At 37.2% G+C, this 18111-nt stretch overlaps 1 protein-coding gene across 1 annotated transcript in view; it reads right to left on the reverse strand.

The window, feature by feature from the left end:
• Positions 1-18111, reverse strand: part of SLC2A13 (solute carrier family 2 member 13) — a 151796-nt gene that overhangs the window by 70464 nt on the left and 63221 nt on the right. Inside the window, exon 4 of the mRNA XM_027731994.2 lies at positions 9210-9318. Coding sequence (XP_027587795.1) covers positions 9210-9318 — 109 coding nt within the window. The remainder of the gene's footprint in view (positions 1-9209; positions 9319-18111) is intronic.

Here is an 18111-nt window from a genome sequence, read left to right on the forward strand (position 1 = left end):
ACAAATAAGGAAAACACTAATATTTAAAGATTTGTGAAATGGAAAAAAAATCTAGTGCTTCAAAACAGAATGAGTGTTAAATGCATTCATTACAATACTTCATATCAGCACCCTGAACCTGCCTTCTCTGCACTTTCAGGTTTTTTTGTTCTTTATTTTTACACCTGATGAAAATTACAATGCAAATAAACATCCACTTCAATATCATTTAATGTGTTTGGCAGTCTAGGATTTTTTAAGTCTGCCAATGTTTTAGGTGGGAGCTGTGTTTGGTTTTGTTCTATTTTTTTAACAACAAATGGGTAGATTATGAGAATTATCAGAAGAGACGGGATATAAAATTTTAATTTAAAGGAAATTAGCCTTTACTTTTAAACTTACATTAATGATCTATTATATGTCTACTAATTCCATCACAAAAAAACCCAACCAAATATGTTCTTTCTAATATTTTCTCTGTTGTAACAGTATGTTACATCTATATTCATTAGAAATCATGAGTGTTTCCTACTTCCCTTGAGACACTCAATCTAATATCTCTAAGCACTAAACTATGTTTTGATAATCATTTTAGATTTTATTCATTTCATCCCATTATATAATATCTTGAACTACTTCCCTGATCTTCCTTATACTCAAGGCTTCCAAACTTTCATATCTGAGTTATCTATCCTTTGATCTCCAATAGTTTGGACAAGGATGTACCTGTAACAGCTATCTTCCAAAAACTCTGGCTAGTTAGACTGACAAAGCAAGCAGCTTAAATAAGATGTACATTTTACAGCTTTGATCTAGTTAACAACTCCATCATGATTCCCTGGTTTGTTTTGTCTGGTTTTTTTCCTCTGGTTTTTTTTGTTGGGTTTTTTTAGTGACCTAAAGCTGTGATTTTCCTTTTCTATTTCAAAAGGAATAAGAACATGAAATGCACACAGAACTTGCATTAGAAGTGAGAAGCTTCAGTCTGAGAGGCAATCCTGAAGATTGATGTATGGCATTGTCCAAATAGCCCAAGCTGCAGCTTTTTGTTTGTTTGTTTTACAGCAAATTACAAATCCATACTTTTAAATTGACTCAGAAAAATTAACTTTTAAATTGGCCATCACACAAGGCCAGCAGAGCAGAAGAAGAAAGCTTTTCTTTCTCTTCTCTTTTATTTTATTTTTAAGTAGAACCTTAGCATAGTGTGGGTTTAGTGTTAGCAATGCTGACACACGGGTGACTTGTTTTTAATACAGTCTCTTACTCGTATCCTAAACACCCTCTCACAGTTATTTGAACTGATAAATTACAGCCTCTGGAGCTAAACCATTAACGCTGTTCAGGGTTTTGTAGGCCATCCAACAAGTACATACAAGAATATTTGTGAAAAACATTTCACTCTTTAAACAAAAGTTCTAAAGCATGGGAGGTATCTTTAAAACGATACATATCTTTAAAATCATACATAAACTTCAGCAATATTGGAACTGAAAAATGTTCAGGTTTACTGAACTGCCTTCTTGTGCCTCAAGTGTTTGGTTTTACTTAAGAGATACAGTTGTTGGCATCCTATCACCAACACATTTATGTTTCAGCCACTTCCTAGCAGATTTACTAAGGCACACTCCTCTTACCAGGTAGTATTGCCCTCTCACATCTGTATTTACCAATAACTGAGAAGAAGAAACAACACCAGAGCAGGGTTTGGAAAACTATGGTAATGTTCCCTGACCTGTACTGAGGGGAGATGAAGGCAAACAAAGAGGGAAAGAATTGACTCTGCTAAAATGGCCATTTCCCAGGTGCTGTAAATACTGCGCATGGATCCTACTGACAGCATTTCAGGAAAGGGAGTTTAGCATTTCTGTTACCTACCCCACCAGCATCCCAGCTGCTGACATGTGAATTGCTTCTGCCCAGCCTAAGATATTGTACTTTAAGAAACACTGTCACCTCCAAATTGGAGTTTGTTCTTAGCCACAGTTCCAAAGCTACCACTTCTCTCTATAGGCTGCGTGACAATTTTCCAAACTTAAGTGAACAGTTTGAGGTTTGGGTTTTTTGAATACATTTTATTTTCAATGCACTCTTTACAAGAAACAAGCTCAGCTGTGAAAACAGAACACTGAAGTTGTTCACATGATGAGTTTGCACACAGTACTACCTAAAACATCTTGCAATAAAAAGGAAGGATAATATGTTAAAATGAAAGGTCACTTCTCCAAAAGATGTTATTGGAAGGATTTATGAAAACCTATAAAAACCCCAATGGATTATTATCTGAAAAACAAGTGGACATACAACACAGAGTTTCTTTTTGTTTTATTAAACATCCCCTACAGCCTAAGGGGAAAATGCATAATTTAAAGGAAATAGATAAATGGGACAGTTTACTCACAAAAAATATTGAAGGATAAAAACCTAATCAGGTAGCAGGCTTAATGTTATGGACTCACCAGAGAAAATCAGACTTGTCAATTAGCAAATCTTCTCAATTATCCTGACAACATTACAAAGTTTGTATCTGGAAAAAACATTAATGTAATTGTCCCTCCTTCAGTCAGACTTAAAGCACAGTGGGGTATGAGAGTACTCAAGAACAACTCAGGTGACAAGTTACTGGCCATCCAAAAATAAATGCCACATGGCATTCTGTTCTGCCCAATCTGAATTTATGTCTACAATAAAAGATACATTGTTCTTCAGTAACTGCTGTGCAACTTGGATGACATTTTAGCATTGTGTCAGCTTGGGGCTTGCTTTGTTTGTTGGGGGTTTGCTTGTTTGTTTTTTATGCTACTTTCTGGATTTTGTTTTAAAATACAGTGCCGGGGAACACAATAGAAACCTATACAACTTTAAAAATCAATGCTTGGGTACACCCCACAAGAAAAATATGAACCACCACTACTTTTTGCCAGATCTGCTTACAGATCTCAACAACTATTTTCCAATATCCAAATCATCAGCCAATATTCCAGCAAAACCTCATGTCTATGACCAGCTTATTCATTATAAGTCTACCATAACTTGTAAATACATTCAGTCATTAATGATACATGATGCTGAAAGAGTAAACAGACTTGTTACTACTTGTGCTTTAATTCACAAAACAAGGTATTTATCCAATGATCTTCAACAAAAAAATTAATGGTTTATTTGCAGTCACTGTCCAATGTTATCTATTCAGCATTTAATTTTTTTAAAAACTGGAATCTAAAGGCAAGTTTCTCAATCTTGACTTTCACCATCCCTCTGGGGATTCAGTCGCACATCTACGTGGAGCAGAAACCCCAAGCTCTGCTCGGTCCTAAGGCTACAGTGAGGTGCACTCTGCCCTCTGCTCCTCCTGGGTTTCAGCTCTGCAATTGCTGCACAATAGACCTGGCGATTAAACCTGTCAGGAAATGTGCTTTGCTTCCATTAAACTCCTCTCTAGCCTCTATTAAACTCCAAAAGTATTCTGGCTTCTTTCCAGTTCTACTCCTGCTCTCTTTCATTCTCTCATTTACATTCAGTACGGTATTTGTTCACTTTTCATGTTAATTGTTTTCATATTCTTATCTTCAAACCTTCAATTTCCACTTGTTACATAACCTCTTCTTGTCCTCTTTTGTATTTTTCTTCTTTTATCCAGCTTTTTTCCTCTCTCATTATTCTAAGCTTTTTTTCTTCTCCATACAGTACTTTCTTGCACTCCCTATTTCTTGCCAGCTGAAAAAAAGATGTTTCTTTTTATCATCTCTTTTTTTTTTTCTCTTTTGTTTGCTTGCACAAATTAAAAAAGCAAGACAGCTAGAACTCAAAAGCATCTGTGGACCAAATCCAAACACCAATACATTTTATATGCGGATTCACTTAACTTTTAGGGGACGCAAGGATATCTTGGAAATAAAAAAACCCTTTCATTAAATAGGAATAACACATCATATACACCAGAGCAAAGAAGGTGTATATGAAATACTGAAGGCCATAAGCTCTCCCTGTTGACACATTATACTACTTTTCTATTGCAGAAAGCTTTTCTGACACAAGGTGAAAAGATAATGGCAAATTACTAAATCAGCATCACATCAAGCCCAGTGTTTCAACTGCAGAACAAAGCATTTTCTTTGGCTTTCATCAAGTCCACTTAAAGTTTTGTGAGAGTAATAATAATCAAGATGATACAGCTGTCCCTTCAATCTTATCTAGAGTTATAGTCTTGAGGGCACAAGCAGTCTGTGGGAACAGACAGCAAACCTCCAAAAGAGCAGCAGAAACTCCAGCAAGGCCACACTACCTATGTACAGTTCTGACACAATACTGAATTCCCTCCAGTTATGGCTATATTACTGACTAGTATTCAAGACAACTTGGGATTTTTTCCAAAAGTTTTCTTCTCCATGTTTGGGGTTTTTTACTGCAATGAGGCTGTGCAGTACCTGAAATGTTTTCAGAAGTCATAGTCCTGCAGGAACATGAGCATATAGATAAAACATGCAGGTACTCTAATGACGGTTTTCACCAAACAATCTGAAATAGTTAAATCCTTCAAACCCCCTCCTCCTCCCACCCCCAAAACCAGAATTACTTCCTTCTTATATTTTTTTTTTCTTAAATAAGAAACTGATGGGAAAAATTAGTTTCAAGTTTTACCTTAAGATGGTCGTCTTCCCCCAAGTTTGACTATGGGTGACTGTGCACTTAAAAATATCTGAACACCACTGTTCTAACAAAATTCTGGGATATATTACTATTATGAAGCTAATCTGTAGTAACTGCTCCTCTGGAATATAATCTCCTTCACAGGGCCTTTCCCAGTCTCCTGGCAGCCAGATTTGGGACTCCAAGCTTGAAACTGTGAGCTTCCATTTTCAAGATGAGAAAATACTGGAATGATAAGAAACTTAAAAGTTAAACCATTTCAGACCTGCTCACACCAGCGTGAGAGATGTTTGTCTAAAATTGTGTGACTTTATCTTTTACAGGTCAGTTAAGCTGGCAAGAGCCATAACAAAACCAAAGCATTTTTTCTACATCAGGCACTTTATCAAACAGCAGTGAATCCTTGTTCTTAGGGGGGAAAAAAGGGAATCAAAGCAATAGGTCACTGAGCTTTATTCTTCTACTGACTAAATTTATCATGCTAGAATTTGTTCCTGTGAGAGTCACAATCTCCTTAGCCTATTTTTACATTTTGCTTCTCTTTTAGATCCACCTCCTCAATGCAGAGGTTGTTCCACATACCGTTCTCACCAATTCAGTAACATCCTGTTCGTGAGGAGAGTTCCTGGTTCCTCACGGCTGGATGCTATGCACGTACATGACTGATTCAAATATGATACGAAACTATTTCTGTGCAAAAACTAGATCAGTTTATTGCACAATGAGAAGGACTGAGCACAGTCCTCAACAATTCTTACAGCAATTCTGGTTTTCCTCTCCCTATCCTCAAAAGAAATCCAACTACACATGGATTTCATCGCTCTCATTGGCTTCACTACTGATATCCAATTTTTAAGCAGAAAATTTATACCAGATTTCTCAACACAACCATGGAAGCTCTAGATTTTTGTTGTTGTCTCCATGTGTTTCTTGTAGAGATTTTATTTGCTTTTTAGGATCTCTTCTACTACTGGGCGCACTCAGTGACTATTTTTAGACTCCTGCAAAATTCTCTAACACCCATACTTTTTGATTCGAGCTTTTCTTTCCTAAAATTTAAGTTACTCAGTAAAGCATATACAAACTGAGGAAGTATTAAATCATTCTACAATTGTGTTCTTCTTTATATTTTCATTTCTCTTTATGATTTGATTATGGGGGTTTAAATGAGTTTTTCAGACACATACAAACTCACCCCAATGGCCTCACTTTCTTACAGTAAAATACAAGATTTAACAAATTCTTTTATATCAGAAACAGTGAAAAGTCTCAAGCCAGACTATTAGAATAAGTCAGGGCCCATCATGGATGCTGCCACATTAAGTGGTCATGGTATAGCAGAGTGCCATGGAAATACACAAGGAGAAAGGGGACAACCAGAGGCTGAATTCTCTGCCAGGGAAAGCCAGGCAACAGCAAGTTGGGGTCATCAGCCTACTCTTCTGTGGCCTACAGAAAGGGATACCAGTAAACAAGAATTTATAGCAGCACCAAAGGTACAGTGAACACCAACCATTAAAACTTTTTCATTACTGTTTTTAGTAAACACGTTTGCAAAACCCCTGAAGGAAAGTCCACACAACCCTAGATCCTCCAACCACAACCAGCACCTGCTTTCCTGTTGCAAGAGAACAGCAATCCCAGAATGACATAACTAAACACTATGAAGAAGAAACTAGTGCTTAGAGGTTTAATGCAATCTGAGAGTTCCTTAAGGTACCATTTAATCAGAGCATTAGAAGGCAATCACCAATTTCTATGTAAGTAAACTATCAATAGACAGCTGCTTACTTGTATTTGAAAAATGTGCTTTCATGAAAGAATGTTTTTCTTGCGCACCTGATAACGAAAAATTTAGTTAAACTGGATTATTAAAAAACACTGGATATTGCAAGTAGCTTACAATCCAGCCCTTTAACAACAGTGCCTTCATGTGTTTATTATAGGCATTTTATTATTTTAAAGCTAAGGTTCAACTACGTTTTACAGTTGTAATTCTGTCCTCCTACATATCCACAAGCAAATTTGGTCAATTTCAAATTATTTGTAAAGCCTCCTACATAGAAAGGAGTTTGAGATTTTAAAATATACTAAGTTTAAAATAAACAAAGTCAACCTACCAGTGTCATAAACCTTGTGAACTGTCTATTTTTTGTTCTAGCCTAATAAGGCATCCTAGAGTGGCAAGAACCAAATTGTGAGAATGACTGTCCTTGGCCAGAGGTTGTATGCATATCGTATTTCATAACATTTTAATAATGTTTATTATGTAAGTTTCCCTAATTAACTTCTAAACTTACTTCTACATTTGGCATCTGTAACATCCTGTGGCAATGAGTTCCAATATGTAATTATGTGTTCCATGAAAAATCACTTATTTTAAACCTACTGCTGGGTAAGAGCTAGGAGTCATCAAAAACGTGTCACCAGAAATGATGAATAATCATGATCTCCCCATCCTCTCCATAACATTAGCAGCTTTATATACCTCTTGCATTTCTTCTGACCTAATTTCTTTTCCAAGCTGCAGAGTCCTAATCAACCTGTACAGGTATCTCTTTCTCCACACATAACCTGGTTTATCCTTAATAAAAGAAAGGACATCTGCAACTGTCGGTACTATTTCCGATCGGTCATGGATGTCGTCATGATGTTTGTATAGAACTATAATGCAACTTCAAGCCCTCTTTTTTGAATAGTAACAATTTAGACTGCCATGCATGTTAGCCAGTTCCCTCCTGCAAGCATTATTGTATAATATTGTATAGTTAATGCACTTGCCATTCTTCCCACAACTGTTCACAGATTTGAAGGATCTTAATATCGTGAATGGTGTATGAGTACTGATATTTTGTTGTTTAGCTCCTTTCACAGACTTATTAAAGCAGCAAAGATCTTCATATAGATCCCTGTAGGAGTCTACTCTTGGCTTGTAATGACTCATCTTCTATTCTCATTCTTTTTTTTCCTATCTTAAATAATTATCAACTAGAGAGGACTTCTCCCCTACTGTTGTGACTATCTGATTTCTTCAAGAAAGAAACTTTGCCAGAATTTGTGATGGACTAGGATGGTTAATTCATATGGGATATACAGTTCTAACATGACCATGAACTCACATCCAACTAAGCTACAATCTGTCTACAACAATCATGTTGGCTCTTTTTTGTTACTTTTTATTCTACGTGTACATGTTCATCTTCATATTTCTAAATGCATATCTTCCCATTTGACTATGAAGTGTTACTTAATCTTGATAAAGACTGAAATAAAACTTTCTAGGCTGTAGCTTCATGTAAATTATGCTACATTTCCAAATTCAGTGATTATGTATTCAGATTACTCCAGACCTGTTATTTTTCATTTTAATCAGCTTGATCTCAAAATTCTTCCCCAATACTTGAGTTTGAAACAGACCACCTGAGACATCTTAAGTAACCTCCAGTGAAAAAAGCTCCATATATCCTCTATAATTAACACAAATGCAAAAAGAATCTTTGTGAGATTTGGTGCTAAATATTTATCTTCTGCTAGTGTTCTCACAATATCTTGATTCCTACTGGGCCTGGAGACTACTAGGTCTCTTGTTTGTGATGTGACTGAAAAATTTCTCAAAGTTCTTTCTGTACCTGTCTTCTGGTTTTCACACATAACTTACCAGTTTCACATCCAAGTGTTTCCTACATTTGGTTACAATCTCTACTTTTTGAAGTCTCTTTACCTGTTAGAGATTTTCCTCCTTTGCAGTTCAATAATACTGAATTTGGGGTTTCTTTCTCTCCCTTATGACAGATGGCAGATGTTTAACATTTAATATGGTAGCACTTGACACCAGTAAAAGCCTTATCCTTTTAGCTGTTCCTTTTGACAATTTCCTAAGAAGCATGCTCCCTTAGGCACAGTTCTTTCCATAAGACGTTACAGGAACATATTTTACACTTCCTCTTAAAACAAAATGGCAAACATATTCATTATGGTTACTCTTGTAGGGCAGCCCAACAGTAATTTCATCTTAAACAAGGTCTTGTGCATTGCACGTTTGTCAAGAGCTACTACTCTTGTGAGCTGACAGCTTACCAGAAAACCCAGTGCATCATCCTTCACTTCCACATTTACTGAGTCTTCATACACATAACAGAACCATGTAATAACAGGAAATGGTTCTTCCCTCAGCATCTTACCTCCTATAGCATTTCATAGGAATGTTCCGTCTCATTAACACGGTCAGTGTAACCCTCACCCTCTTTTGCTCTATTTGCACACAAATTCAAACCATAAATGTACTTTCCTGTCTAGGACAAACACAGCTCTGACCACAAACCGTAACACAGAATAATGCATCTCCCAGAGTAGTTTGCATTCTTGTGTCTGCATAAATGTTTGCCCTTATACTAACATCCTCTTGTACCAATTTTCTGCGATGTCAAATATGTTAACATCTGGATTTCCAACCAGAATTCCATCTCTCATACTCAATTTTTCACATTTCAGATTTTGTCCAGAAGATCATCTGCAATTGTTACTGGTCTAATTGACTAATTCTAATTTTTTATAAAGAGAAGCAAGTAGGAAATACATACATGACGGTGTTAATCCCTGACAGTTGTTGAAACATCTGCAGACCACAACCCACAATTAAGGCTCTTCGAGTTGGAGGGTATGTTAGCATTCTGCAGATCACAGGTCCAGCTTAAAAAAAAACAAGACAACAACAAAAGAATACATAATAGTTCTTAAGTGATCGCTATCAAGACAATGTTGCCAGGCATAGCAGGCTTGGCACCTTAGTTTCAAACGAACTTGAATTATTTCAATTATTTTTGAACAATTCAGTCATTTCAGTTCTGCTTTTCTGCACTGTACTACAAAGACGATTTTCAGGAAGCCCAAGCAAAAAAATGAAACAATTTTTGTACACAGTGTCTGCTACTGATGTCAAATGTACAGCTCTCCTATATCATACTAACAGATGCACATCTGCTGCAACTGAATGTACTCAAGAGTTATCCCTGTTGTTTCCTTTCTAAAAGCTTCCACTGTTATTGAGAGGTTGTTTCAGAAATGCCATTACTCACTGCTAAGATCTGGATTTTGGAGATGAAGTGTTCTCCCTAGTCCCCCAAAGACCCAATTTCCACAAACCAGTTGCAAGTGTGGGTATTTGAAGGTATAGGATAGATCTATTCTCCACAGCTCTAGAGGCCTGCAGAGGGAGCAGAAATTAATTACATTTTTTCCATACCTTTGGTAGCAATGGTATGAGGCTGCATTCAAAATGCAGAAAACAGTTTCTTAATGAAGAAAAAAACCCCAAATTTCTGGCTAACAAAGATTTATTCTCTATTTAAAACTTTCAAAGTATCCTAGGGGAGAAAAAAAGTAGTACAGAAAGCTATGAAAGAATAGGAAAAAATTTTAAATCCCCAACTCTAGTATTTACATTAATTTCTTTCTGCACAGAGTAATGCTTTTTCACCTGCTGAAATATTTTATGTCTTACACATCTTATCACATCTGGCATATCCACTCAGAACATCTAATCACAATATGAATAGGTCAAAATTGCTGCCATCCAAAAAAAAAAGGGAGGTGGAAAAGGATCTACGATTTTACATTTTCAAAGTCTTTCCTAAAACTACAGAAAATATTAAAAGTATTGGTTCAGTAAAAAACCCTACATGCAGAGTTCCAGTTTCAGAAAACTGACAATCTTTGAACAGTTTCAAGAGTGGGACTCAAGCAAGGGGTTTAGATAATACTTTCTTCATTGAAAGATAATCAGACCTGCCTAAGAAAGATTTATTTTCATTTAAAATGATGGTATTTATAATTCATATCTCAATTGTATCATCGTTTAACTTTGCTTCCTTAATATTAATAGCAGAATACAGCCTTATGTATTTTCTAGTTGGTTTACAAGTAAGGTTAATATTTGGACAGTACACAGTTCCACATGTCCTGCCATTTAGCCACACCATTACCTCAAAATGTCTTCAAGTAAAATCAAGTGACAGATAAATCTGGTGACAGATAAATAGAGTCAATCCATAGATCTCATAAGATACTCTCAAGCAAGACACATGACATCACTGGGCCGACAACTACATCAAAGGGTTCCATAGTCAAAGTGGCATTTCCTCGGTGGAAAAACAACAAAGCTGGCACTCACTGCTAGCTAGGAGCAGTGCAGAGATCAGACATACTCTGGGATTTCTCCTCAACTCCAAGCTTCACAAAGAAAAAAGATTTACTAACAAATGTACCTATGAACTTTAATTCACCAGTGACAGCTCTCAGGTTCTCATATTTGGCATCACACCTGAGCATGGAGGCTTTGGGCTTAAAAACCTTATCTGGCAACTGATTCTGCAGTATCTATTCTAAATCCAGGCTGTTGAGATCTTCTGTTCTTCATAAACTTCCTGTAAGGGCCTTAACTGAGTTCAAAATCTATCTTTATTCTCAAGAGACCTTTCAGCCAACCTGCATCTTGCAGTCCATCATCAATGGTCATGCTCATTGAATAAGCTGGAACTCTGCAGCAGGGGCTGTCAGGAGAGTAGGCAGAAATGTCCCAAGGAACTGATGCAACGGATGTCCTGATCCATTCATCTATTTTATGGAAGTTATATAAAATTCTGTTCACAATGACACATTGTACAAAACAATTGGAAAGGAGACACTAAAATGAACAGCTAGAAATTAAAGCAGCTGTTCTCAGACAATGGTTTGCAACTCAGAGGGAGTCATGAAGTCTCAACAAAACTCCATTGCACAAATCAGTTTGTGCGCTTGAAGTGGGGCCCTGCAAAAATTTTGCAATAGAGCACATGCACTAAAGTTTGGACCTTTACATTAGAATTTCACACTTTAAACATTTAGAACATTCAGTCAGCTAAGTTCAATAAGCACTTGGAATTTTTCAGACTTCTGATTAATTGTATCACAAAAATGATGATAAAAATTATCATACTCGCTCAAGTCAGCGTTTAAAAAGATTCACTCCAAACCTGTACCATGGCAACTGCCACATATAAATAGGCATACACAAAATTAAAGGATTTTCTTTCATAAAATTCACAGCCTTCAGGTTTACAAACCAATAAATGGAATGAAAGAAATAAAAGAAACTGCTAATCTCTATATTAAAGGAGCATTACCAACTCAATGAAAAAGCCCAAAGGACTTTGACTGTGAGGTGAGTGGTTTTTAAAACAGAAAATGAGTGTGAAACTTCTTATTAAAATTATCTATCTCTGAAACTAACTATATTGTATTTGCATTTTCCTATCATTAATCCTTCCATCCATATTGTTGAGTTCATATGTTACAATCTTCTTAAAAATAAACACCTCTAGGCAGAACATGGGTTTTAACTACAGAGAATGGGTCTAAAGTAAAAAATGAAAAACAAACCAAGTTTTCAGAATTAAATAAATTTTTCTTCTGAAAATCAGTCTTCTGAAAACCAAAACTGTATTTCAGTAGTTTCTGATAGCCTTTAAATATGCTGTTAGTTATGACAATACATTAAAATGGCACAAAACAATAAAATCATTAAGTCTTTAAAAAACGGAGCAACTTAGCTGCTCATAGAACTAGAGGACACAGATGACTTAAACATAAATCACAGGAAAAAAATTAAATATCTGGCAATTTTTACAAAGGAAAAAATAGATATTTGTCTCCAAAAAGTCCGATTTTTTTTTGGTTTGTGATACTTCTGTCTTAATTGCTGTTGTTTTATTTCCAGCTAGATTTAGACACATTCCTGCATCGGAACCACTTCATTTAACTTGAAAAAGCACCAAGATGTTTGTTTTCCTTCTTCTAATCTATGAATAAAAATTAAGTCAGAAGGATGAGACCTCCTTAATGCCATGATTAATTCAATGAGACTAGATTTGGTTGGATTTGTTGTGCTGTGGTTTCAGATAATTCCTTTATCTGAAGTAAATTTCTTTAACACATAATTTTTACAAAAGTTCAAAACACGCTACAGCTTGCTCTAATGAGAGTCCAAAATGGCAGTATGAGATAAAGAGTAATGGAAAACCAAGGATACTGCTGCTGTAGAAGGTGACATTGCTTGAAGTGGTGATACTTGAAGTGGATTGCTGTGATCCAAGTGGATATTTCGTAGCTTGATCCAAACTGTCTACCAAACTGGACATTCATCCTTATAAGCAAAAGGCAAAATACAAGATTTGGAAGTTTAGCTTCACATCCAAAAAAACCTTATTAGATTACACTGAGCTAAACAGGGGAGGAGAAGCTGTTCTTGTCAAACCATTACTTCTGAAAGTGAGTGATGCTTTCCAAATATTACAATTTAATGCCAGTTTCCTATATTTTAGCTGTTATCCTTGTTATTAGGCATAACCCACAAATTAGGTTTGGACATTTCGAATCTCCTGGCAAAGGCACTTTGATTTTCCTCTGCAGACAAAATGAAGTGTATGGCAGTCATAGGAGCTTGGGTGCGATCTACTGCCAACTAAAAGACAGAGATAATTTTCAAAGGCAACACAACAAAAGCTCTAGTTCTAAAGGGAGTTTATATAATGAAAGCAGAAGAATGGGTATTAATGACATCTTAGCATCTCCGTGTGAAAATGTACTGCATTCTCTTCCAGGGGAATAAAAATATTGTAGGATAAAATCCCACAGTAAATGCAGGCAGACATCTGGTGCTTGGAAATCTTGTGATTCCCCATCCCACAAATTATTAGAAGAATACCTAGCAAAATTTCACAGCCAGGAAACTATGGTTAGAGACTGGGCTCTGCCAAAGTCATTTGCAGGTTCAAACATTTATTTGCCAGCTAATTTAGGTAACAGCTTGTAGCAACAGCCTAAAACTATGTAGGGATCCTGCCAGCATTTCGTGCTCTTGCTGTAGAGGGTTGTTTCCAAAAAAGCAGGCTTAGCCAAGCAACAAGACAGTCACTCATCAGTTGAGCATCAATTAAGCTCAAGATTCAGACTTGTTTTCTGGACCTTTTCTTGTTCTAACATCAGTCAATACCCTCTCTTCCACCTAGATAAATCTTCAAGGAATTGATCTACAGTTAAAAATAACGGACCAAAGAAAAGGAAGTTCGGGTTTGCAATCTCAGTAACAGAGGACAAACATGGGAACCATTTCTCTGTTTTAACTTTCCTTACAAAATGACAGCTTCCAGTCCAGCTTTCTCTGCATCATCTGCAGAACCTTCCTGCAGAATCTTACTTCACCAAAGACTCCTCCTCTAAAGCACTTAGATATAGCTATTATTTTCTATGTATGAATGATATACTAAAGTAAAAACCCTTTTCTTCTCCTTGTCTATTACATGATTATTTTCTGAAAGTATCAACTTCATTCATTTTTCCTTTCTGTAAAATTTAACAAATCAAAAGATAACTAGCTTTAAGATCAAAACTGCATTAACTATGCTGAAAAGATGCAAAATAATTTTACTTAAGTACCATGTTCTTTCCCACTGTCTTATATTGTTCCCAGTAACGTTGGAAGAACCACTCCCAGCATTGGAAGAAACTTCCTCCCTCATATAGTTCACTAATCCTTTGAGAAAGCTTGCTTGAGGTTTTACAACTTTCTTCTTTACAGTGTAGTTCCCTATCAGCCAAGAAGGAGAAAAGATCATCAGTTTGCTTAATCATGAGTCTTAGTATTTTTCAGCTTTCCACAGCCAAAACCATCCACTGCTATGAGTACAGACTGGAAGAAGTACTCACTGGGAGCAGCCCTGCTGAGAAGGACTTGGGGGTTCTCCTGGATGAAAAGCTGGACACGAGCCAACAGTGTGCGCTCACAGCCCAGAAAACCACCTGTATCCTGGGCTGCATCAAAAGCAGTGTGGCCTTCAGATCAAGAGAGGTGATTCTGCCCCTCTTTGCCCTTGTGAGATCCCACCTGGAGTGCTGCATCCAGCTCTGGGGTCACCAACACAAAGACGTGGAGTCCAGAGATGCTCAGATGTGCAAAGATGCTGAGAGGGCTGGAGCACTTCTCCTATGAAGGCTGAGAGACCTGGGGCTGTTCAGCCTGAAGAGATGGCGCTGGGGAGAGGTTATTGTAACCTTTTAGTACCTAAAGGGGGCTTATAAAAAAGATGGAGAGGGACTTTTTACATGAGTAGATAGTGATAGGACAAAGAGGAATGGTTTTAAATTAAAAGGGGAGAAATTTAGATTAGATATTAATTCATTGTGAGGATGGTGAGACACTGGAACGGGTTGCCCAGAGAAGCTGTGGATTTCCCATTCCTGGAAGTGTGCAAGGCCAGGTGGACGGGGCTTTGAGCAATCTGGTCTAAGGGAAGATTCCCTGCCCATGGCAGGGGGGTTCGAACTAAATGATCTTAAAGGTCCTTTTCAACTCAAACCATTCTATGATTCTATGCTAACAAGACAGCCTGCTCTAAAAGCAAATAAAAGCTAATTAGACATAACCACTTTGATTTTAGAGAATTAAATAGTGAAGGGAGATTTTCCATGCCTAGATGAACTGAAAGGGGTTTTTTGTTTGCTCAGAAAACCTAGATTTCAAATAAATGGTCTCTCCAAATGCTCTTTTTAATCCGCACATTGAGAACAGAAACCCTAATATAGATTTTTTTGTTTTGTTTTGACAGTAAGTTGAGTCGGTCTTCGGAAGTTCTGAAAACAAAGACATTTTCTTTTATCTGTAAAAGGAAAAAAAAATCTTTCCTTTGATACCACATTCTTTGATATAAAGCTCTGGTGACAGAAAATCTATATGACTGAGTACTTGCACAAAGGCAGCAGCAGTTAAGAACACCTTTGAATAGGACAAGAAGCAGTGGCAAGTAGGGAAGCAAAAAAAAAAGGAGTGCATTTTGGCTCTGTATGATATGTTCTCTATAGAAAACAGAACCTACTGTAATGAAGTCCTTTAAAACTGAAAAAACTATGACAAAACAGATAACAGAGAGAAGAGTGGCCAATGACATGATGCCAGTGGGAGTTGACAGAAGTGGCCACAGTGACCAACGAGAACCTGCGCAGGTGGAGGAGGGATCCCAGTATGGTACTGGCAGACCAATGGAATGGGGGAACGAGTGAGAGGGAGATTTACCTCCTTCATTGATAGGAAAACTGGGGTAGGGACAGAGAAAAGCAAGGATCATATTGTGGTTTCCTTCTAGGTGTGGAAAAGTACCTTAGAGCAGACTTGTGCATACCTACTGCCTGAAAATCAACATTTCTTTTCACAGTCTGCTTCAGAACTGCCTTACATAGAAAACAGTTATGTGACCCTCACTTAAGGTTGGAGAAAGTAGAGGAGGAAAGATAAGATTATGTAGCTAGCATTACGCAGGCACAACCAAAATAAGCCAAGTGTTGTAACAGCCTGAAGAGCTTCCCACTCTGCTCCCATCAAGTAGTGAAGTGCAGAGCATTTAGCAATCTGGAATTAGAAAGTTTCTTTTCTTTCATTTTAAGTTGAGGACAGATACTAAACAGAAAACGGTAGTCAGGGCAGTTTCAGGAGTGCCATGTTGTGTGTGTGTGTTTGTGTTGTTGTTGTTGCCGTTATTCATGAGTTAAAGAGCACCTCAGAGTTCCCTCCAACCAAGTTAGTAGTTTAGTCTCAAGCTGATCTTCCCAGTTGTTAGTGTATTAATATTATTATTAATTACTATTATTAAATAGACCAAAACTGGTCTACTCTGGCCTCAAATCGGGAGGCCTGGAGACACGTCATCTATAACGCAGCTGTCTCCTTTGAGAACACACGCAGGATCACTCTTGAGGAGAAAAGGCAACGCAGAAAGAACCGTGTATTGCAGAATGTACCACCTAAGGAGTCTTTCTGCTGTGCCTTTTGTAATCGGATATGTCTGTCACGTATTGGCCTCATAAGCCACCAGCGTGCCTGTAGCAAATGTGGATAGAGCCTTCCCAAATCTTCGTTCGCGAAGCCCAGCCATGATATTAAATAGATACTGTATTTTATTTCCTGGATAACACACTTCAAGCCTTACATTTTCTGCCATTTGTTTCTGCAAAACATCTTAGTTTAGTGATATTATTTTCCCCCCTCTATTCCTTGTTTCCAAATGAAATATCTTCATTTCTGCAGTAAGCCAGTAGTTTAACAGAACAAACAGATTTGTATTTCTTGTCCTTCAAAAGAATGAGACAAAGGGACACATTCCCAGGAGGGAAGGGGAAAAAAGGAAAATTTAATAGAATTGAAAAAGGAGCCTTGAGGTCAATGAATGTCACCATAGGAATTTATGAATACAATCTGTTGCACGTTCACTCTTTTTTTTTTTTAATTTATTCATAGAACGTTCAGCTTAGACCATTTCTCTAAAAATGTTTTAAAAAACCCTATTTATCTAAGGGGCTGAAAAACTCCTCTCACTTTTTAAAATTTGGATACCATTAGCATAAGAGCTTCATTAAAAATAAAAGGAAAAAAGTTAAATTAGAGATGAGGTCCACATTTAAACAGGTTATAAAAACCTTCTTTGAAATCAATATCATTTTAGCACAGCTCAGCTGGATCCCAAAACTACCACAGAGGAGAAAAATCAAAAAGTCACTGCAGGTTAAAGTCAAACTATTTTAACTTTGGCTTCCTAAGAACAGGACAGCTCCATCAATGGATATATAGTTGACAGGCAGCACAGCAAACCTAAAAATAATAAGTCTTATAGCTAAAAATAATAAGTCTTAAGAAACTGCTTCAACATTTTACTTTTTTTTTTCAAGTGAAGCATTTGAACTTGAGTACCAGGTTGAGTTCCACTGAAGACAGAATGATGGATACACACTTAAATATTTCCCTGAACTGCAGCCTAAGATCATACCTTATCTAAAAGTACTAGCTAATTTACTACATTTTAGTATTAACCATTTTCTATCAGAAACACAAAGGGCTCTAAGGCAACCATTGCCACTCAATAACAGCATGTTTTTCAGCAGAGAGGGCCAAACACATCTGGGAGCAGGGGCAGGAGCATTGCCAGCAGGTCAAGAAAGTGTTTCTTCCTCTGTACACAGCAGTTGTGAGCCCCGCAGCTGGAGCAGCACACCACAGTGCTGCCTGAGTCTGGAGAAGAACCACCACCGTGGATGGGTCTGGAGCACATGACACACAAGCAGATCATCAGTCAACTGGAATTGTTCCACTTTAAAAGAGAAGGTAAAGGGAAAAGGCTCTGCTGTCTACAGATACCTGGTGGAGGGGCAAGGAGAAAATAGGCCTGGGCTCCTCAGAGGTGTGCAAGGGCAGGACAGAAGGCAATAGGTAAGTTGGAATGCAGAAAATTTGAGCCAGATATGAAGTCTGTTTATTTTGTATCATGGAAGTGGTCAAACACAGAAAGAGATCTGCAAACTGGTCATGGTCAAAACTTCACTGAAAAAGTTCCTGAGCAAACTGCTCTAATTTATTCTGCTTTGATTAGGAATTAAATTAGACAGCTTTCAGAGGTCATCCAC

Source organism: Pipra filicauda, unplaced genomic scaffold (genome assembly GCF_003945595.2).
Source record: "Pipra filicauda isolate LSUMZ 115617 unplaced genomic scaffold, ASM394559v2 scaffold167_size3244652_pilon, whole genome shotgun sequence".
NCBI lineage: Eukaryota > Metazoa > Chordata > Aves > Passeriformes > Pipridae > Pipra > Pipra filicauda.